This window comes from Capsicum annuum, chromosome 5, assembly GCF_002878395.1.
Source record: "Capsicum annuum cultivar UCD-10X-F1 chromosome 5, UCD10Xv1.1, whole genome shotgun sequence".
NCBI classification, from domain to species: Eukaryota; Viridiplantae; Streptophyta; class Magnoliopsida; order Solanales; family Solanaceae; genus Capsicum; species Capsicum annuum.
Genome location: NC_061115.1, coordinates 119,255,540 through 119,278,831, shown reverse-complemented (window position 1 = coordinate 119,278,831; position 23,292 = coordinate 119,255,540). Strand labels below are relative to the sequence as shown.

The window sequence follows — 23,292 nt, the reverse complement described above, 5'->3', positions numbered from 1 at the left end:
TGTTTCTTTTGTGAGTTCTTAGGTAAAGTTACCTAAGTTAGTTGTTGATTAGAGGTAATCGATATAGAGATCCTTGGTAGAGTTACCAAGATGGGTGTATAGTAGAGTTGCTACAAGTGAAAGGAGCCTAGAGGTAGGCAGAAATCAGGACAGTAATCATGAGGTTGATTATAGTAGATTTCTTTGGTGCTTGTGAGGAAAAGCCATGGTTTTTCTCTTTCTGGGTTTTCACGTAAAAATCACATATTCTTACTTCCGTGCACTATTGTTGTTTTTCCAGCACCTCATAGTTGTTTTACTGTTTTATTACTTGTGTTTGACTTTGAGGGACCTAGTCCCTCACTATGTTGTGTAACCCCCAAGGGTTCTACAATTTCTATTGAAGTGTTTAAATTGTTAATTTCCAACTTTTTGGCCATTTTCCACTAAGTTAGCCCATTGCATCTAGCTCCGAGCTATGGTTCGACTTACCAATTGGCAGGATGAAGTAGGTACCATCATGACTCATAAATTAGGTCATGAAAAATTGGTATCAGAACCTAAGTTTCACCGATATTGTTGGTACAAGCACAAATATCTAGTGAAGTCTCCCAGATCAGAATGATAACAATTATTTCTTATCTTTGGGAGGATACAGGACATTCTTAGGAGTATTTTTTATTCTTTCACTCATTTAATTCTAAGAGTTTGTGGGTTTCTAAAGCATTCATTTGGTTTTACTCTTTCACGGATGGCTAGGACATATGCTACCGCTCCAAGATCTAGCCTAGGGATCTTATCACTGTTCGTGGACAAACTAGAGGTCGTGGATAGCCTTTCTATGTGTCCCCAACTAGGGGATAGGATATGAATCCTTCCCCATACCCTACTCCCACTCCTAAGCCAAAGATTCTTCTACCCCAGCCAGCGGTGGGACAGGGACCATCCCTGGCTCCATAGGGATTTATTTCACCTTCAGTGCTCAGGGATGTTTTTGATCAACTTTTGAGATTGGTTCGTTCATCATCTTGTAACGCCCCAAGATCTCATCCCGAAACATCACACGGTGCTTATGACCCGAAAAACCACAAGCTAACCCTTTTACTGATATTTGTACCTGTGCACTGTATAATATCTGAAATAAATACAGAAACTAGCCATAAGGTTCAACACATCTATGAATACACAATTGAAAACTGAATACTAAAACATCTTTCTGAAAAGCCTCTAAACTATCTGAACTGTGAAGTTGATAGGACATGTCCCCAACTAACTCCATCAACTGAAAGTAAACAAAATCTGATGCAATAATAGTAAACTGAGATTCGTCCTCAAAAGAAGAGGACTCACGGTTATGGCTACTGCTGCTGGCTGGGACTGAACTGCTGAGGAAACTCTGGATCATGTGCCTCTGAACCTATGGTGTCAAATAAAACACCATAGCGCAAATGCGTCAGTACAGGGATGTACTGTGTATGTAGACGGGGTAAGGCTAAATGTAAGGGCTTATGCATGCATAATATCTAAACTGAATAATCATGAAAATGCCGCACGAGAACACATACACATACATGAATGCATAGACTATAGTCACAATCATCACAACTCTAGAGACTGAAATTTGGATACTGCCTTACTGCAGACTGAACTCACTACTGACACTAAGATACTGAGACACTGACTTATCTAATACTGATGACTGAGAAACTAGATGTACTTACATCGATGATTGAATTCTGAGCTTACTGCTCTTGACTGATAAGATTAAAGATCAACCTCTCTAACGGATAATTAAGAAAGCTATTATCAATAGTAAGGAAATGATCATATCTGAATCTGACAACAAAAATACTCAATAGAATCTGAGACTGTGATCAAGCCTGTCAGGCGGCATATCTTTGAATATGATATTAAATAACTGTATATTCTCCAAACCTATCTTACATATGGTCCATGAATCAAAGGAACTATCTGAGTTCCTCATAGAGATAAATGACTGTATCTGACAGTCCTGATTTCTGAAGATTGATACTGAGACTGAAACTGAAAATGAAACTATGGGAAGTAGTTACTTAACCGACATGCCCCAACCTACCATAGGTGGGGTCCAACCTGTAATCCCAGCTGTAAGGGTGTCAATACCGTGCCAATACCGTGCCACGGGTAAAGACATCTCTCTGGTCAATCCTCTCAGACGGATGACCCTCAATAGGAAGTCGACCTAAAGCAATATAATAGTCAAATACTCTCTCTTTGGAGGTGAAAGCCTTTTCCTAATGGTGACTCCTGTATCCTGTGCTGGCTACGCAGGTCTGGAGGTTAGGGATTGCTACTAACGACTCCAGACTCTCTCTCGCTGAATGGGAGGAGCCATCATCCCTTTCCTCGCTCGGTGCTAGTTTCTACTCCCAACTGAAAGACTCTGAACTGAATTCTTAACTGGACACAACTGAACTGAATCTGAAACTGATCATGTTTCTCAAAAGATCTGACTGAGTTACGCTGAGATCACTTAGTTCCGTATCTGACAGAAATGGTATTAAATCATGGTATCTGACTAACGATACAGAGCTTGAATAGGTTGCTTGAATCGCTTTTGAGATTAGAATTGCACACTTGAAAATTATTAGATCTGAGCTGATTACACGACTGAGGCTATATCACTAGCGATACAGAGATTACAGAGATAATTGAGACTACTGAGATTTCTTAAGTTCTGTAACTGTCTGAGGATACAGCATTCTATAATTCACTGAGTTCTGAGAGTCATGGTTCGACTGGAATTATTGTGAAACTGATACGGGCTCTAGACAGCAGCTAAATTATTGGGTATAAATAAGCCCAGGACTCGATAACATAAAATAAATCATTCATTCATCATCATCATCACAATCATTCATTCATCATCACAGTCATTCATTCATGATCATTATCATTAAAGCATCTCTTCAAGTATTTAGGAAACATAACATACCTTCACCTTTACAATCATTAAGGCATCGCATCAAGCATTTAGGAAACATCAATATTTACTAGCGTAGGGAAACATGCTACTAGATTATACTTCCTTCAACAAGGGCTTACCTCAAATACATCACACCTAAATCAGTCTTGACATGTATTTCAACATCACAAGATTTGGGGAAAACTTCACACTATCGTGTCATAACTTCTTGCTAACCACTTGGCATGAATTAAAAGCTTAGCATATATCAAGGAGAATATAATTGGGGGATTTACAACCATCATTTATCAACTTGTTCTCTAAGGTCTTTCAACAACACTAAGCAAGTACGGGTTTACACCTACTTGGGGATTTCATACTATCATGGCACATTTCACTCACTAAGGCATTTTATCAAACACTAGGCATGCATGGACTAGCTCACAATTTGGGGTTTCCTATTCAACATACTATAATGGCCCTTATGCTTCACCTAAGCTTTTTATCAAACCTATGGGAGACATGCTTTGCTTATTCCACCATTTCTACACCCAAAGGACATAAACACATCACATAGAAAACAACTTCAAGAGGGTTTATCACAAACATCACATGGCTTCCACATACTAGGGTCAAAGCTCATGAATCTTGTAAATAAACATAAATCAAAACTCAACAACACATGTAACATCAATTTCAACTCACATAAATCATTAACAACTCATAAACATAAAATCTTTGAGTTTTAGAAAAGGGTACTTGAGCTTCTTGGATGAAATGGACCCAAGAATCAACATCTACATACCTGGGGAAACTCTTTTCTTGAAGGTTCTTGGAAAGATTTCTTGATTCTTCTTGATCTCTCTTGACTCTTCTTGATTTTTGATTGAAGGAGAAGAGAGGATTTGATTTTTGGAAACCCTAGTTTTTGGAGTGGAAGAGAAAAATGAGATTGAGATCCCTTGGCCGGGTATTTATAGAGGCTGGGGAAGAGTGGAAAAGACCGAAAAGCCCTTGGAATTAAACTGCAAAAAAATCCTAATTTTACATGCTGGCGTGACGCGTCATAATCGCGCCAGCTCACTGGAATTAGGACAATTAGGAAACTGCACGACGGTACGACGCGGTGGAAATCGCGTTGCCATCTTGATTGCAAATTGGAACTATACCGCGACGCAGTGGAATCGCGAAGTTTCAGTGGAATTTTGAAAAATTCTGAAACTAAGCCTTGGCACGACACGCCATAATCACGGAGGCTCACTGGATTTTGACGATTGCCATTTTGGCTGGCTCCGTGACGCGCTAAAGTGCCAGGTGGCACATTTTCTCACTAAAATGGCTCTAACTCTTCACCCAAGTGTCGAATTTGGGCAAATTTTGTATCGATGGAAAGCTTATTCAATGCTCTACATGGAAAAAAGTAAAAATTAGGGAAATTCCACACGATTCAAAGTATTTCATACTTGGGAAGATATTTCTGAAACTTTTAGACTGGATTCCCGCTTTACTGAATACGCTCTAAGGCTCAGACTGGAAGAAGACTTTGTGGGGCATTACATATCTGATAGTGCACAGTCTACAGATCAGAGTCGTACTGAGGTAGGGATAAAGCATATAGTTGTTACTCCTAGAGTTGAGGTACCTCCTATACCAGTAGTTGCTCAGCTAGTAGTTGCCCAATCTACTATGTCTGCTAAGGAGTACAAGATATTGGGTAGATTCTTAAGATTGGTTCCGCCTAGGTTTTCTGGTACACCGGGTGAGGATGTGTATGAGTTATTCATTGTTTGTGAGAATTTGGCCTAGTTGAGACTCGTGGTGTAGATTACACTACTTTTTAATTAGACTTGGAAGCTCGACATTAGTGGACATCTCATCTTGATTCCAGACCAGCCTGATCTTCCCCTTTGACATATACCCAGTTCTCTGAGATCTTCTTGGAGAAGTACATGCTTCGTAGCCTTAGAGATTGTATTTTTTAGAGATTGTTTGAGAGATTATTCTCAAGGTTAGTAGATCTCCATTATTGTTGTGGATTATGAGGCTCAGTTTCATAAGTTGGATAGGCATGCTACTTATATTCTAACTATTGAGTATGAGAAGGTTTGTTGTTTTGTCTGGGGATTGGGACTTTCTCTTTGAATGTCTACTTAGAGTTTGGTTTTTGCGGGTAGGTATTTTACTGATGTTTTTAGTCATGCTCAGCATATTGAGGAGATGCATCACTAGGACCAAGGAGAAAGCGATAAGAGGCTGCAATATAAGGGTAGGTTCAGTGGGAATCGTAGGAGCTCACATTTCAGAAGTAGTAGTTTTCAAGGTAGGTATTCGTTGTGTCAACCGTATTGACATCAGGGTCAATCTAGTAGACCCATTTTGGTTGTGCTTCAGATTATATCGATAGATGCTAATTTGGTTCTAGTGACTGTCCTTTCCAGGGTTGTGGTGTTTATCTTTTGTCTATTATAATTGTGGTATTTATTCTGAGTTAGTTGGATCTTCTAGTTTTAGACCAAAAGCTAGGGTATGTTATGGTTGCGGAGCTTTAGGTCATCTCTCAAGGAAGTGCCCCATTCGTGGAGCAATTATTCCATCAGTTCAAAGTGTTCCATCTATTCATCCCTTAGCTAGAGATGGTATATTTGGTCATAGAGGTAGTTCCACGGTGCTCGTGGAGGTTCTCAGGTAGGTAGGATAGGGAATCAATTAAAATCCTAGCTATGAGGCAGGTGTCGTCCGTTGTATCCAGTACATGCTAGACCCAAAACTGAGTCATCGAATGTTATTATTAAAGGTACAATTTTGGTATGTCATCAGTCAGCTTTCACTTTGTTTGATCTGGTATCCTCTTATTCTTATGTGTATTTTTATTATGCTTCACGGTTAGAGTTATCCTAGGATTCGTTATCTATGATATTATATGTATCTACTCCTACGGGTGATGCTTTAGTAGCAGATCAGGTTTTCAACTTATGTGTCATGACTATTTGATAGTTTAATACTCATGTTGATCTTATTAGATTAGACATGGCAGATTTTTATGTGATTCTAGGCATAGGCTGATTATCCAACTATCATACGGTACTGGATTATTTTTCTAAGACTGTTACCTTATCCATGCTCGATATACCCCCAATCATACAACAGAGAGCTATTAGCCATGAGCCGATAGGGATTATTTCATATATTTGTGCTAAGAGGCTAATTTAAGGGGTTGAGAGTCTTGTCATGCTTATATTTGTGATGCTAATGTAAAGAGTTTGTCACTTGACTCTATTCTTATGGTTCTTAAGTTTCCATGTTTTATCTGCCAATCTACTTGGCCTTCCTCCCGAGGATAGATTGAGTTTGTTATTGATCTTGAGTTGGGTGCCCGACCTATTTCTATAGCACCTTACCATATGGCTCTTACCAAGCTTAAAGATATGAATTCTCAACTTCAGGATTTTCTTAGTAAGGATTTCATTAGACCAAGTGTGTCTATTTGGGGAGCTCTTATGTTGTATGTGAAAAAGAAAGATGGATCCATCGTATATGTATTAATTAAGGCAACTTAATAAGGTAATGGTGAAGAACCATTATCCTATGCCTCGTATTGATGATTTGTTTGACCAGCTTCAGAAGCAGAGGTGATCTCTAAGTCATATTTGAGATTTGGTTACCATTAGTTAAAGATTCAAGCTGAGGATATCCCCAAGATAGCTTTTAAGACCCATTACAGCCATTATAAGTTCCTAGTGATGTCTTTTGCGTTGACTAATAAGTTCCTAGTGATGTCTTTTGCATTGACTAACACCCAAGCCGCATTTATTATTTTGATGAATTGCGCATCCTGTCCTTATTTGGATTCCATTATGATTATGTTCATTGATGACATCCTTGTGTATTCGAGGATTAGAGAAAAACATATGCAACATTAAGGATCGTGTTTCAAAAGTTAAGAGATCATATGTTTTTTGTGAAGTTCTCTAAATGTGAGTTTTGGCTTAAGTCAGTGACATTCCTCAGGCATGTGGTGTCTAAGGATGGGATTATAATGGACCCGGTGAAGATTAAGGCTATTCATGATTAGGCCAAACCTATATCTCCTATCAATGTTCGTAGCTTCATTAGTTTGGTCGGTTATTATAGATAGTTCATTGAGAGTTCTGCTACTATTGCAGTAGCAATGACTAAATTGACAAGGAAGAAGGTTCCTTTTTAATGGCTTGAGGAGTGTGAGTCAAGCTTCGAAAAACTCAAGGGATTTCTTACTTCAGCTCCTATTTTAGCTCTTCCTATTTAGGGTGAAGGATTCATAATTTATTGTGATGCTTCTGGTGTTGGTTAGAGTTGTGTGTTGATGTAGTAGGGTTATGTTATCACTTATACATTAAGGCAGCTAAAGGTGCGCGAATGCAATAATATCACTCATGATTTAGAGTTGGCAGTGATAGTTTTTGTACTTAAGATATGGAAGAATTATCTTTAAGATATTATGAGATGTTTATGGATTATCAGTCTTCACCATCTTATGGCCTAAAGATAACTTAATGTCAGGCGGCGTAGGTGGATAGAGTTACTTAAGTATTATGGTATCTCTATATTTTATCATCCAGGAAAATCAAATATGGAAGCAGACACATTGAGCCAAAAGACGGTGAGTATGGGTAGCTTGGCTTGTATTTCAGTTTCTCAGAGGTCGTTGGAATGGGACATTTAGTCCTTAGCCAACTTGATGGTACGACCTAATATTTTAGACCTAGGAGGATTCTTGCTAGTGTTTAGGCAAGGTCCTTGCTATTTGAGTAGATTCGGGATCACCAGTTTGAGGATAAGAGACTTTGCATCGTCAATGATCAAGTGTTGCCTAGGGAGTCTATGAGGCCTACCCTAGATTTTGAAGGTGTTTTGATATTTGATAGAAGCATTTGTGTTCCTAGGGTTGATGACTTGATTCAGTCGATTTTGCTCGAGGCTTGTAGCTCAAGATATTCTATTCAACCGGGTAAAACTAAAATGTATAGAGATTTGAGACAACATTATTGATGGACTAGAAAGAAGAGAGATATGGTAGATTTTGTAGCTCGTTGCCTTTGTTGTCGGCAGGTGAAGGCCGAGCATTAGCGACTGTAATATCCCGTACTTCTACCTAGCTTAAATTCATCCCGAAGATGTCAAAGACATGCTTTAAAGATGAATGCAATTTTATACATGTGGTATTTTCAAGATTCATTTTTTATCGTGTGGAAAATTGAATAAGCTTTCCATCGATACCAAATTCACCTAAATTCGATAACCGGGTAAGAAGTTATGGCGATTTAAAGTTTCAGTTGTAAAACACTGTCATCTCAGTCAGTGGCGCGTCGCACCATAAGCCAAAATGACATTTGTCAATTTCCAGTAAGACTCCACGATTTCACCACATCGTGGGGGTCTCCCAAATCCCAATTGTTAAAATCCAGTAAAGCTCCGCAATGACCCCGCGTCGCGCCGTCGTCCAATTTCCCAGTTGTCGAATTCCAGTGACACGGTGCGATTGCACCGCGTCGTGCCAGGGGTCCAGGTCGAGAAATTTTTCTCAAAATTTAAAAGATGCATCCAGGGTTAAATGGGCTTTTCCCATGATTTTAGTTCAGCCTTAAACACGAAATTTAACCCTACATGACCTAAGGATATCATTATTCACTCTATATTTTCCAATTTCTTCATACATTCTTAAAGGCAAGGATCAAGAATCTCTCCAAGGATCTTTATGGAGTTACATTCTAAGGTATGTCATGTGTTGATTCATGGGTCTCTTTCACCGATGAAGCTCAAGAATCTCTTTTCAAAATCCAAGATTTGTATATTTAGGAATGTTAATGATTTAATTGAATTGAAATTTGATGTTCATGTTGTTGGTTGGTTTCGTTCCAAGTTATAGACTATTTATTTACAAGAATTGATTCTAATATGTGATGATTTATGCGGTATTCATGATAAACCCTTCAATTTATAAGTTGGTTTATGTATACATGATTATTAGATGTGTTGATAATCGTATAACCAAAGCATGCTCCCCATATGTTTGATTAATGGCCTATGTGAAGGCAAAGTGTTATACTAGTATGATAATAAGAAATCCCCATTCATGTACAAGTTATGTATGTCAAGTGTTTGATGAAATGCCTTAGCTAATGGATTATGTATTGTTGATGTTGGTCCTGTATTCAAGAAAATCATGCTTTGTCAGTTTTCTTATATCGAGTCTTGGGGGTACTTGTACCCGAAAAATATAGTTGTGTGCCTAGAGTCAGTGACATGTTTCACAATATCCTCAGTCAAGCCATGATCCATAGAACTGAGTCAGTCATGTAACTCAGGAAAGCTCAGTACTTCAGTAATCTCAATAGTATTCCGTCAGTTAACGGAACTCCATGAATTCAGTGTAGTCCAGTTCAGTTAATCATGTTCAGTGTCTATTCAGATGGGAGTAGAAATTAGCACCGAGTGAACCCAAGGATGGGAACACACACTATCAGATGAGGGTATGATTCTTAGAAGTCATCCTTGCGTCCAGAACTATGTAGCCAGCATAGGTTGAGACATCAACACTGTCATATGAGGGTTGATGAGGTGGATAAACACTGTCAGATGAGGGTCCCACCATTCTCTTTTGGGGACACTGTCAGATGAGGGTCACCCATAACCTATCTTTACCAGTGGTGCGGTATTGACACCCTTCCAATTAGGGTTACAGATTAGACTCCAACTCAGCTATAATGTATTATTTGGGGCATGTCGGTTAGATGACTACTTCCCATAGTTACAGTTTCAGAATCAGTCTCAGTAATAAAACTCAGATAGTTCTTCGGAATTTTAGGACTGACAGATACCGTCAACTCAAAATAGTATGCAACTCAGTTAGTTCCATTAGAACCTAGACTGTCAGATGCAATCGCTTAATATCAATTATATCAGTTATCAGTGACTCATGTTATCAGTAATCAGACTCAATAGTCAGTACCATCACGAATTCAGTCACAGTCACTTATTCATGCATGTATTCTCACGTTCATGTTATTCAGTCAGTTAGCATTGTTCATGCATTTGAATCCTTTGCATCCAGCCTACCTTACTTACATACCAGTATATTCAAAAGTACCGGCGCATTTGTGCTATGGTGTTTTATACCATAGGTTCAGAAGCACGAGCTCCAGAGCATCAGTAGCATTCCATTTTCAGCAGTCAGAGTTAGCAGTGAGTCCTCATCCTTCGAGGACGTGATCATTACTTTATTTCTTCATTACTTAGTTTATTTTAGTAGTTGAAGTTAGTTGGGGACATATCCCATCAACTCCTTATTCAGACAGTTAGAGGCTTTTCAGACTACCATGTTAAAACAGTTTATTTCAGTTGTTTTGGGTATTTCATACCCCATCCAGATGTTATGTTTTATCAGTTATATTACAATTTTGAAACTTATGGTCTTTCAGCCTTTATTTCTGCATTATATAGTATATTTTGCAGTGTTCTGGTATAGATATCAGTCATGGGTTAGCTTGTGGTCCTTTGGAGACATGAGCACCGTGTAGCATTCCGGGTATCAGATTCGGGGCGTTGCAATGACCCAATGGTTTAATTTAAAGATTGCCTGTTCTCAAGTGTAAATTAGAGTGGATTACCATAGACTTTGTTAGTGGGTTGCCTCGTATTCCTTTAGTTACGATGGTGTTTAGGTCATTGTAGATCGGCTGACCAAGTCGGCGTATTTCATTCCAATTAAGATGTCCTTCAGCACCGAGACTTTAGCTTGTATCTATAATAGTGAGATAGTCTATTTGTATAGTGTACCTATATCTATCATTTCGGATCGGGGTTCAGTGTTCACTTCTAGCTTTTGGATAGTATTTCAGGATGAGTTGGGTACTCAGGTGGATCTTATTATAGCCTTTCATCCTCAGACCAATGGGCAGTCCAAGCAGACTATTCAGGTTCTTAAGGATATGTTCTAAGCCTGTATAATAGAGTTTGGTGGTCAGTGGGAGTAACACCTAGACTTGGTAGAGTTCGCATATAATAATAGTTATTATTCTAGTATTAAAATGGCGCCTTTTAAGGATATGTATGGTAGGCGATGTCGTTCTCCGATCAGATGGTTTGAGACTTTGAGATTATGCCCGATGGTACCGACTTGATTCAGGAGTCATTGGATAGAGTCAGGGTGATTAAGGATAAGTTGAGGGTAAACTCATAGTAGGAAAAAACTTATGTAGATCATAGACTTCGTATCTTGAGGTTTGGAATTATTGATCGGGTGTTCCTCCGTGTATCGCACATGAAGGGTGTGATGAGCTTTGGGGGGAAAGGCAAGCTCAGCCCCAGATATGTTGTACCCTTTGAGATTCTTCGCACAATAGCTGAGGCGGCCTATAAGTTAGCATTATCCCCAGACTTTTCTGTTATCCATCCTATTTTCTATATTTTTATGTTGCAGTGATACATTCCTGACTCCTCTCATGTGCTTAGTTGGGACTCAGTCCAGTTGGATGAGCGTTTGACCTTTGTGGAGGAGCCTGTGCTCATTTTGGCTAATGATGTCAGGTGGTTGAAGACTAGAGAGATTCTATTAGTTAAGGTTCGATGGAGGCACCGCCCGTAGAGGAGTCTACTTGGGAGATCGAGAGCGAGATGTGGACCCAATATCTTCACTTGTTCAAGACTTCAGGTACATCATAATCCTTTACTTTAGCTGACAAAAGTACTTTTCTAATGGATATTTTAATGACCCTTCAGGTCATTTCTTGTAATTTCGCTCATTACAGAGGAAATGAGAAGTATATTTGAGTTAATGGAGACCATATCAGTAAGAGTACAACACTCCCTAAGGGACGAAAATACTCTTGCTGATTTTTTTGCTAATCTTGTGTTTTCTTTTACAAGTGCTCATCAAATAAATTAATTTCAAGATACTCCTTGCATTGGAAAAAATATATTAATCCTAGACAAGCAAAGTCTGCCAAATGTTATGAGAGAGATCATTGAAGATTTTAGCACTTCTGTAACTATTTTCTAAGCAGTAACATTAAGCCGTCAAGCCAACACACAGAGGAAATAACAGCAAGGTTCACTGTTAACAGAGAGGGCAAACAACAGTAATTTCACAGGTATCCTAGCAAGCAGAGGCATACTAAAATTCAGAGAAAAGGAAAACGACAGTAATTTCACATGGATTTAGAGGTATGCTTAGCATCTTAGATATGCTGGTAATTAATATGAACGCCAATTAACTTCTCAGACTGAAAAAATTTTATTGATTTGGATATCCGCACCTGTGAGAATTTTGGGTGTATCCTCGATACCAAATTAAGTTTGACGGATCTTGGCCTTCACATTAACAGATCCACATATCAGAAAATTTTCGTACATCTGCATCAGTATAAGAAAATAGCTAAGATCCATAGTTCTTAGGCATTCTATATCTCTTTTATACTTAGATTTAGTGGTGGTATTAATCTCATATGAGGTTCAATTCACTGATCTAGTGACAAGGAGATTAAAATGCCTAGAAAAATGAAGATAAGATATCAAGAATTTAAGAGACTTAGCTAAAAGTGGACTTCGAACTTGACACTGAAGAGGGGAGACTGAATGACATCGAAGAAGCAGGGGTGAATCGAATGCAATTCCATGGAGAAATCAATCCACCAATCTAACATTTGATTCCATGCTTGGAATGATTCTCTGTTCCAAAAATACAATTCCATGGTAGAAGAGACTAAAGACTTCCACTATCTCTTCACTTTCCCTTTTTCTATTACATATTAGTTAATTTTAATAATTGTTTTGTTGCTTTTTAGTGTTTTTCCTTTTTGGTTTGAGCCAGGTCACTATTGGACTTGATCATGTAAAGCAAAATAATGTTTTGTAATAAATGGGTCCGACTTTGATTTATAAAAAAAAAAAAAACATCCTTTGTTGTCACCAACGATCCTGGTAAAGCACTTACAACTTGTTCCACAACTGTTTGGCAATCTCGTTGGTTCTTTACTCGCTTCACAGATTACTTTAGGGGCATGGAACATTTGGATTACACTCGACACACACACACACACACCCCCCCCCCCCCTTCAATCTCTCCTTATCTGAATCTGATGTGCCTTTGAGTACTTTCCGTCGATAGCATAGATTGAACCTTCACTCTTAAATAACTTCATTATAAAAGATATTTAATTTGTTGCCCCCACATTTGTTGCTTTTGATATTTAATTTGTTGCCCCCACATTTGTTGTGCCCACTGAATTTTATCTTTTCAAACTTTATGAAACTCATTGTTCTTGTTCTTCACTTTTTTGCTACAGAGATTATTTATTACTCTTTTCATTTTAAAATAAATAAATTGTTGAGTTATTTTTTACTATCTAAAATAAATGAATTGTTAATTCTTCAAGAGATATGTTGAAAATTTCTTTCAATTTTACCCTTTCATTTAATGAGATTCTTAAGTACTTCACATTTTCTAGAATAGTAATTTAAGAACAATAAAAAGAATAATAGTAAAAAATAACCTACAATTTATGTCCTAAAAGATTTTTCTTAAGGGGTGTATCATACCTCAACAATTCAATTATTTTGAAATGGAGTAGATGACAATACAGAAGACCAATAATTCTTTTCTGATGTGAAAGTAAAGACTATACTGTAACCACTGAGCATACTCAGAGAGAACCTCGACTGTAATACCAGTTGTTGGCAAAAACGTGAAAGAAAGAATACAAGAATTTAACATACTTCGGATCAAAGTGATCCTACATCTCTACCAGAGAACGACTACATTTAAACTATTAGCAAAGAAAAAAGAGATATATCAATTACACCTTAGATAATTGCTCTCTCGATTTCCTACTCTTACAAAGGATATATAATCTTTGGGACGGCTTAAACAATGAAGAATGATCATCCTTAAACGATGAATAAACTTGAGCTCCAAGTACAATTTTTTTTTTTTTTAGAAAAAAAAATAAAAGGATAAAAAATCCAAATTTCTCCACAGATATTTTCTTGTTCATTTTCTAGTCAAATAATTTGGCACGTGAGATTTACTACATGGGTTAGACCCCACAAAAACGAACTCTGTCAGAACTCAATGCTGGTTGTTTTCCGGTTTCTACCAAATCTCATCTGCTGCATTGAATATTCCATCTCCAAGGTCTCTAAAAGGGGGAAAATTGACAACTTTATCATGAGCAGTTGAGGTAAGTAAACCATGGACCTCGAAACCTAAACGTCTTTCCCACTTATCCGGCCGAGAACATCAGAAATTCACTCATACATGTCTTTCCTTTGACATAAAATCAAAGGCGGCAACATCCCCACAAGTGGCCAGAATGAATGATGTTGAGATGATGGGAAATGTTGGAAGTTATGTTGGATGTCCTGGTAGGAAACCTGTCCAGATAAGATTTGTATACAATATTCCGAGTTTGTTGTGGTGGAATCTGCCAACCTTTGGAAGTTATGTTGGATGTCCTAGTAGGAAACCTGTCCAGATAAGATTTGTATACAATATTCCGAGTTTGTTGTGGTGGAATCTGCCAGCCTGAGGATGGAAATGTGATGTGATTCGCTGTCACGTTCAAATTTCGATTATTTGTAGTGGTCAAGTTGGATATTTCCTGCTTCTCAGATAGCCGTAGGAAAAGAAAAGCAAAAAAGAAAAATCTCTCTGGACTACCGACTACATCAAGAAACTAAGCACGTGAGATTTAACTCGACTTGTGGTAGCAAGTAGTTGAGACAAAAGACGAGGCACAAGGTCAAAATAGTACAGTGCTAAAACAGACTTCAAGCCACAAATGCAGTACACAGTTTCACTAAGAAGATTATCAATCATGGTAAACATAAAATTCAACATCTATATGCATTAGGAAGTCTCTTCACAAGATTCGTAACATGGTTCCACATACCTCACAGGCATACCAGCTTGCAAGAACACCCTCGTTTTATCCTATACACAATTGACCTCTATCTACAAACTATAGACAATGAAAATAACCAATAAAGGAATGACAAAGGAAGATTCTTTTTTCTTGTTTTCTTTTATGACCTCCAGAAAACATCAGGGTCATTACTGTACAGTGTGCGATCTTGAATCTCAAGATTGGCCACATGGTAATTTATAAGACTTGCTTGAGCTGTTTTAAATAGGAAAAGTCCAGTAGGCAGCATCCACCAACCACTATCGTCCCTGCACCCACAAACAACACCGCGTTCCCATGTCAGAAAATTAATAACATCCACCAATATAATGTAATTTACTGGTAAGTGGCCATTGCCTCAGGATGACTTGACGCTCCTTACATGCTAAAATTCCAGGACTGAAAGTTAGGATGTCTTTTCGCGGAGGATTGGCTATGAAAATGAACAAATCCACAAATGAAAGCTACTACCTGTTGCAGATGTTTCGAGAAGAAAGAATGGCTCAGAATATGAAATATCAGGGTCAGCGAAACCTATCATTGTTAAGAAAGCTCATCAAGCCATACAAGTGAGTTAGCAGTGAGGGGTAAGAATTCTTAGTATAATGATGCCTATTAGACTAATCCAGAGGTATGATTGTAGGATCTATATCGTTCACATGACCAGCAGGTTTAAAATTATTAACATTAACTAATAATAGTTCATATCGATGCTCCTTGAACTCTTAAAATGGACAAGATCAAATTCCATTCAGAACTTTAGCAATTGGACTGAACATACGGCATAGGAATTCACTTTTATACAGTAAGTTTGACGAAAGAAATTGTTCATTTACTTTGCTATTCATTTGGAAGAAAAAAAAGGAGGGTAAGGAGTTAAAGCCTAGAATCAGAAAAGGTCCTTTCCTATTCTAAACACCAAGCAAATGAAGGCATAGCTGTAGCATGGAGGATCAATTATTTATCAAGGTAATCTAGGCGAAAGAGAAAAGACAGGGTAAGGAACACGAGGTATGGAATCTTTAAGAAAAATAGTCCCTGGCTACTTACAACATTAATTGTTGAAATGATATTCCACAGAGCATAGACACGGGCAGGCACCGCTGATCGTGCAGGTCCGTGGCTAAATAAAGCATTGATTCCAGCTGGAAATGGAAGAAGTATACCAAGAGGAAAAATAGACAAAAAGAAAAACACATCTAGCATTGAAATTGAATACAGCTGTAGCAATGTGAGCAAGACTAGACTAAAATCTCCTAGTAAGAGTATTGAGATAACCAAACCTATAACATCCTGCAAGAATAGTACACGCATCAATGAGCAAATCGTGAGGCTGACAGATCAAGAAAGAAGAACAGCAAAGCACCTGAGATCAAACATACCTGATGGCCAACAGGTCTTGTGTTACGAATTATATAATAAAGTGGGTAGCATAGAGTCAATTGGCCTTTAAGAGCCTGTAGGTTTTTATCATTTAAAATTTCTCCAGGTATTCTTCTCTGCATTGCTGCATGTTCATTAACTCTAACAAGATCAAATGCCTTTCTCCAACGATTAGCAGGCGTACTGCATTCAAGGAAAAAGAATTAAGGAACTACAGGATGATCAAAGCAAAAAACTAAAGTAACATGTGAATAATTACCGTGGGTATTTCTCAAGCAATAAAGATCTGTTCGGGCTTTCCGATGGCATCACTGGTTCATTTTCGACAGTGCATACAAGTAGTCCAAACTGGTCATAACCACTGGCTGAAGGTTGAGACTGAGTAAGATAAACATGTATGCCATGGGCAAGTAAAGATGGATTTGCATGGGTTTCGAGCCAGCTAATAACTGGACGAAAATTGGACCTCAGATGTCCGCAGTGAACTAAACGAAGTTGCGCATTTAGACCAGCAACTAATCTATACCAAATTGTAGGTGGCACAGACTGCAATGAGATGTAAAAAGAAGAAGAATCATATTTCAAAATTTTCTAATTAAAAGAAAGGAGAAACAGAAGTGCTAAAAGAAATGATTTACCCACAAAATCCTGAACACGCAGTTGTCTAACTTAAGCAATAAATACAAACCTGACTCATGAGGCTGGTCAGTATATTGTCACTTTGAAGAGAGAAAGGAGTCATATAAGATCCATCTCCTCCAAAAAGTATAGACATTGGTAACCTCTGATGGAGAAGAGGAGGCAGATCATCTCTTTTCTCATCTCCTCCAAGGAAAAAGTCCACATATGCAAGCATCAGATCTGAAGTTGCAGCTACCTACACTAGAATCGATATTGATCAACACCAATGGTAGTAAGCATCCACGAGAATGAATCAAAAAATGGCATCGAAAAGTTGCAGCAAATATCAAGAGTCTAACCAACAGCATCAGACTAAATCCTACAAGCTGTAATCTCCTGCAAGTTGGAGACAATCTTTACTACTCACAAGCTGCAACTATGTGTTCATGCTTCATAAACAAGCTAAACCCATGCCTAAGCATATTTCTAAAGGTTGATGGTGTTTCAGGTGAAAAGAGATCACATCCAGAAACTCAACTTACTTTCATTTCATTTCAATCATTCAGTCATTCAAATGAAGCTATCCAGAAGAAAACCTACCCTCAACTGCCAAGATAGATACAGATAAGTGTGGCTCATTTACACAGTAGTAGAGTTGTAGTAACGCGATATAAAAGAGCATTTTATAGAAAAACAACAACTACATCTCTATCCCAATCAAGGTAGGGTTGGCTATATGAGTTTCGTTTAAGTTTCTAAATTTAAAAGCATATCTTCACAGAGAAAATTAAATTGCATGGACGCCATACGCAAATATCTTGACTGACATTTAGGAACTCTATTACTACATACATTTAATAGCATTTTCTAACCGGTTACCAGATTATTTGACAAACTTCTACAATTTTTGAAGGAATGATAACTAGGTGAAAGGTTCATATGATATTACCTTGAGCCCTTCATAGAGCGCACGTGAACGACAAGAGCGCAAACAAGCATGATCATATTCGGAACGAACAAATTCACGCAGCTTCTGCATTTTCTTCTTCCGACGCCATTGCAGCCAAGACCATGCAAGTGGGTATGCAAAAGTACAAAGTATGCCATATATTGATCCTTCCCACCACTGATATGAAGCCAAATCATTTATCTCATCCACAAATCTGTTGAATGCATCTTCATATCTGATATGATTAACAATGCGAAAATGTCATTGAATGTTATAAAATTCTCAAGTACATCTGGATGAAAAGAAATTACAGTCACAGAACACAAGGGTGTGGCCTAGTGGTCAATAAAGTGGATTGAGAATCATGAGGTTTCAGGTTCAAATCCAAGCGGAGTAGGACGTAGCAGGTAACCCCGTGGAATTAGTCGAGGTGTCCGCAAGCTGGCCTGTACACCGCGGTTATAAAAAAACTATCAACATAGACATTAACATATTGGCTGCAAATAGGTTCTTCAACCACTAGTATTAATGAGGAACAAGTTTTGAGTATTTCTGCATGAAATGCATAGGCAAACCTTAAGTCCAATAGCAGATAAGAGAGAACATACACAATTTCTTTTACTGCTTTAGGAGGAGAATGAGGGAGATGCCAAGGTTCACTAAAAGTGTTATTCCCCAAAAGGTACATTCTGTGCACATGTGTTTGCGATTCTTCAGTTCTACTTGTCTCCAGCACCTAAAATAACACACTTGCATTAAATCAGAATACCCATCAAGAGGACATTTCTAACATTCCACGCATAAATCTTGGTTGAACAGTAGCTGAAAAAAGAAACAGAAAAGGGCCTAAAATGCCCTTCAACTATGTAAAATGGTGCAAAAATGCCCTCCGTCTATCAATTGGGCCTAAAATACCCTTCCCATCTACCTATTGAGCCTAAAATGCCCTTTTCACCTACCTATTGGGCCTAAAATGTTCTTTCCGTCCATCTACCTATTGGGCCTATTTTGCCCTTTTATTTAGGCAAATTACATGAAAAGGCCATCCTTAAAACTTAATTACATAAATAATAGTACTTTTCCAATATTATAAAAATAATATTTTTTTTTACATATATAGCCATTTAAAAAAATCAGAAAAGATAATTATAATTTATAATTTATTTAATGCTATAACTAATTATCAATTCACCTTAATTTAAGAGATATATTTTCAATATTCAAATTAAAAGTGGAAAAGATAATCCCTGTTTTCAAATCTCTCTCTTATATTCAAAATTCAAATATTTTTAAATAAACTAAGTATTTCATTATTTGCTCGTGTATGTTTCGTTTTGTTTTTACGTATGTTAATCATCTAATATTATTTCATTATCGTGTATTTTTAATTCTAATATAGTGGGTTAACCATAATTTTGTATGGATAAATATTTATGGAATAAAAATCATTAGGTTGGAAGTACAGATGTACCATGTATTTTGTTGTGTAAATATAATTTATGGCAAAGTCCAATTATTATTATATTTTTTATATAATTTATGAGATAAATATTCATGGTATATCTCATTATGTCGGAAGTACTTTTCTTATTAAAAAATTATTTATTAAATATAAATATATATTTCCAGTATTACATGGTATAAACTTTTTATATCTAAAATATACAATATATGTTTATGATATAAATATAATTTGTATGGTATAAATGTACCGTGTATTTTTATGATATAAATATAATTTATATAATATATAAATATACCATGAATTTTTATGATATAAATATATCATATATTTTTATGGAGGCAACGTGAAAGCAGGCAATAAAAATGAAAAACATAAAATTTTGATATAGTATATAAAAAAAATGAATGAACAAAGGTGTCCATAAAAATAGGCAATAACTAAGAAATATGAAAATTTAATATATAATTATTTTTCTATATATTAGGATATGTTATAAAAGTAAATATTTTATATGCTGACAACCAACTAATACAGCTATGTATATGCAATAATTTTTTTAAAATGGCTATTTATGTTGTTTTTCTTTTTATTTATCAGATCAATTTAGAATGTCGAAAAATTGATATTGTGCACTATTTATTTGGTTAATATTAATAAAAATGATAGGAATTTTATGCAGTTTAAATAAAGATAAGTTATGGTATCATATAATTTTTTTTAAAATAAAAGGGCAAAATAGCCTCAATAGGTAGATGGAAAGAGCATTTTAGGCCCAATAGATAGACGAGAAGGGCATTTTAGGCCCAATAAATAGACGGAGGACATTTTTGCACCATTTCACATAGTTGAAGGACATTTTAGGTCCTTTTCCGAAAAAGAAATGGTCAAAATAAAGGTGGAGGATCAAAGGACCTCATTTAATGACTCTAAAAAAGGGAATGAACGATCAATTGGAGATCCACGACGTGCTGGCACTGGACCAGGCAATTCATCGACACTGACAAATTTTATCCGAGCCACACTAAGAACAAGAGCTAGAAGGATGAGGAGACTGAAAAGAAGACAACCAAATAACCATGGGCCACCAAAGGTGTAAATCAATTCCTCAAGTGCTGTATAACAGTGTGGCATGTGATATCGATCAGAAATGCACTTGTATGGACATGGAGTATCAGTGACACCACCTGCAGCATTAAAGCACCACCCCAAAAAGTTTGTATGATAAAATCATTGATTGCGAAAACTTTTAAAGTTCTTACAAATCACACTCTATAGTAATGCTATTATTCAACAAGAACAATCTTATTTCACCAATTCTTCCACCAACTTATACACATCTATCAATCAAGAAATCCTTAAATCCGGAATCAGTTGGAGTTGCGAGAAAAATCTACCAGTAAGAAATATGATTAATATGACTTAATACTGAAAAATAATAACTCGCCAAAAGTGCCGGATGAAATCCCCACTGAACTATCATAATAAAGACTGGACGTACCTCGTATAGAAATATATTCAGCCCGATGAGGAAGCTCATGAGACGGGCATTTAGCACACAGGGATCGATCTGATCCACTTACATTCTTATAAGTACCAATAGGGCATTCCTGCGTTATTTCATCCACATATTTAATCACGGAAAATTATAAGGTTAAACATGGATTCCACGTTCATAAGATACAGAGTAAAAGATTATCCAAATATCATGGACAGCACACATTGAATGCAAGAATGAGAGAGAGAGAGAGAAAACTCAGAAGTAAAAACAATGCAAGTGTGATCAAACCATTTGATGTGCAACAAGATTAGCCAACATGCAGTAGTGGTAATGTACAATCTCAACACATACAATTTTCTATCGTTTTTCTGAACGAGCATCAAATTCTTCAGGCCCCAAATCTTTCTCAAGTAATTACAATCTTAAGTAGAAATTGCAAGTGTTGATAATGCAATTTTTTTTGAATAATGCAAGTAGAAATTACAGGTTACCTGACAGAATATCCCATAAAGCCCCTGTGGGCAAGGTTTGCCGCTAAGAGTCCCGTTTTCTCCATCTTGCCCCAGACCTCTACCAATTCCTCCCCTGCACTTCCATTATCAGAATGATATCCAATAAGGATTGGAATTAAATAGACAAGTGTCATTAAAAGTACAAGAATGTAAATTTTAAGCACAACCAAGTGTAGCAACAGCAGAAATAACTATCTAGCCTTGAAAACTCAAAAAGTAACACTGATCCACAAAGTTTGGGTGCCTGACCTAATGAACATTACATAGACAACAAAGGTTCATGTTATAGAAGCTAGATACCGGTCTGTTCTTTGATTCAGAACCTACATGATTGAAACTGCTCTCATTTACAGTCAAGAAAAGCAGTCTTACTCTCTTAAGATGCTCATTATCTGGATCAATAAAGATAATGCAAACCAAATGTGCTGTTATCCTTTTAATGAACCCCGTGTTCACAGGTTAGTAGGAACAATTCAACTTGGTACATATCTATGGTTTTATCCTTCAAGTGCCTAGGTCACGGCCTGAAAGAATCAAGGTTACAGATCCAAAGAAACTACTCAATATAAGCTACTATAAAGCTTATCTTTATTACTTGCTGTTTCAGAAAACAAAACTTCCTAAGCAAGTGAATTCAAGTAATGCAATGAGTATGTACAGTAGATTAGATACGAACCCGATATTGATCGTGCCTCTTACACTTGTAATAGGCAGGTATTCATCTCCAACAGAGATGTCCGACCAATGAAAGTGAATCCTTCCACCACCACCGCCGCCACCATTAGGGCTACCGTGCCCTCCCATAGTTGATATAGTAGAAGAATCACCAAGGACTAAAGACTGAACAAATAGAAGAATTGTTCCGCCAGATCCACCACCAGGACCTATGTCTAAAAGAACCCTATTATCGTCCTCTGAACTATACTTGCCAAAGCTTTCTCCATCAGCTTGCATTGAACCATAGACGGACAACCTTGTCAGTGAATGCTCCAATGAACCCATAACTGTTTCAAGAGAGATATCACAAAAAATTACTCTCTACACATTGTATTTAAAGTAAGTTCCTATGGAGGCAATGTTCATTATGCAAGGATTATCAAGAAAAAGTGACGACAAATATGAGAACTGAATTGAAGAGCCGATGAGACCATTTTACAAAAAATAAACAAGAACAAATTAATTAAGTAATAAAAATGGATTTCAGGTTCTGCATGTCCACTGTGAATTGATCAATGGTGCACCTAAAGGCTTCTTTGCAGCCCAAAGGGGTATAAGACAAGGAGATCCTTTGTCCCCTTTTTTGTTTATCCGTGCCATTGAAGGTCTTAATATTATGATCAAGACTGCAAAAGACAATGGATGGATTTCAGGTTTTGAGGTGGCAACAAGAAATGGAGATAGCCTTGAGGTGACACATCTCCAATATGCTAATGATATGTTGATCTTTTGTGGGGCAAAAGAGGAGCAGTTAAGGTATTTAAGAATAATTCTAGTACTCTTTGAAGGCACTTCAGGTTTGCACATTAATTGGAGGAAGATCCATGTGTCCCTATTAATCTAGTTCCAAATATTGATCTTCTTGCCTCAGTCATGGGAGGTGAAGTCCCGCCTTACCATCTATTTACTCAGGTATGCCTCTGGGGGCTAAAGCAAGATCAAAAAGGATATGGGACTCGGTTCTGAAGAAATGTCAACAGTTTCTAGATGGAAAGCCAAGTACTTGTCTATGGGGGGTAGACTTACCTTGGTTAAGGATGTTCTTGATGCCCTTCCAACTTATATGCTTACTTTATTCCCAATCCCTGCAGATGTGGTACGGAGGCTAGATAAGATTAGGAGATCCTTTTTCTGGCAAATAAACAAAACCAAAAAGGGTTATCAGCTGGTCAAGTGGAAAGTGCTGATAACCGACAAGAAACAGAGAGGTCTTGGAATGAAGAATTTGAAGAACCAGAGCAAAGCTTTGAAAATGAAATGGTTTGTGGGGATATGCTCATGAGCA

At 37.2% G+C, this 23,292-nt stretch overlaps 1 protein-coding gene across 4 annotated transcripts in view; it reads right to left on the bottom strand.

Annotated features, from left to right (window-relative positions):
- Nucleotides 1-14,779: 14,779 nt before the first annotated feature.
- The window catches only part of LOC107870850, a 44,773-nt gene continuing 36,260 nt past the window's right edge, over nt 14,780-23,292 (bottom strand). For 2 of the 4 annotated variants that reach the window (XM_047413141.1, XM_047413144.1), the window contains exons 11-22: nt 21,967-22,294; nt 21,270-21,363; nt 20,779-20,887; nt 20,193-20,464; nt 18,424-18,551; nt 17,816-18,050; nt 16,934-17,122; nt 16,505-16,791; nt 16,245-16,428; nt 15,913-16,155; nt 15,245-15,333; nt 14,780-15,131 (exon numbers count right to left, since the gene is read on the bottom strand). In XM_047413141.1, coding sequence (XP_047269097.1) covers nt 14,984-15,131; nt 15,245-15,333; nt 15,913-16,155; nt 16,245-16,428; nt 16,505-16,791; nt 16,934-17,122; nt 17,816-18,050; nt 18,424-18,551; nt 20,193-20,464; nt 20,779-20,887; nt 21,270-21,363; nt 21,967-22,294 — 2,306 coding nt within the window. In that variant the 3' untranslated portion in view covers nt 14,780-14,983. Of the gene's footprint in view, nt 15,132-15,219; nt 15,334-15,912; nt 16,156-16,244; nt 16,429-16,504; nt 16,792-16,933; nt 17,123-17,815; nt 18,051-18,423; nt 18,552-20,192; nt 20,465-20,778; nt 20,888-21,269; nt 21,364-21,966; nt 22,295-23,292 lie in introns of all 4 variants that reach the window. The other 2 variants (XM_047413142.1, XM_047413143.1) reach the window with 2 other exon arrangements.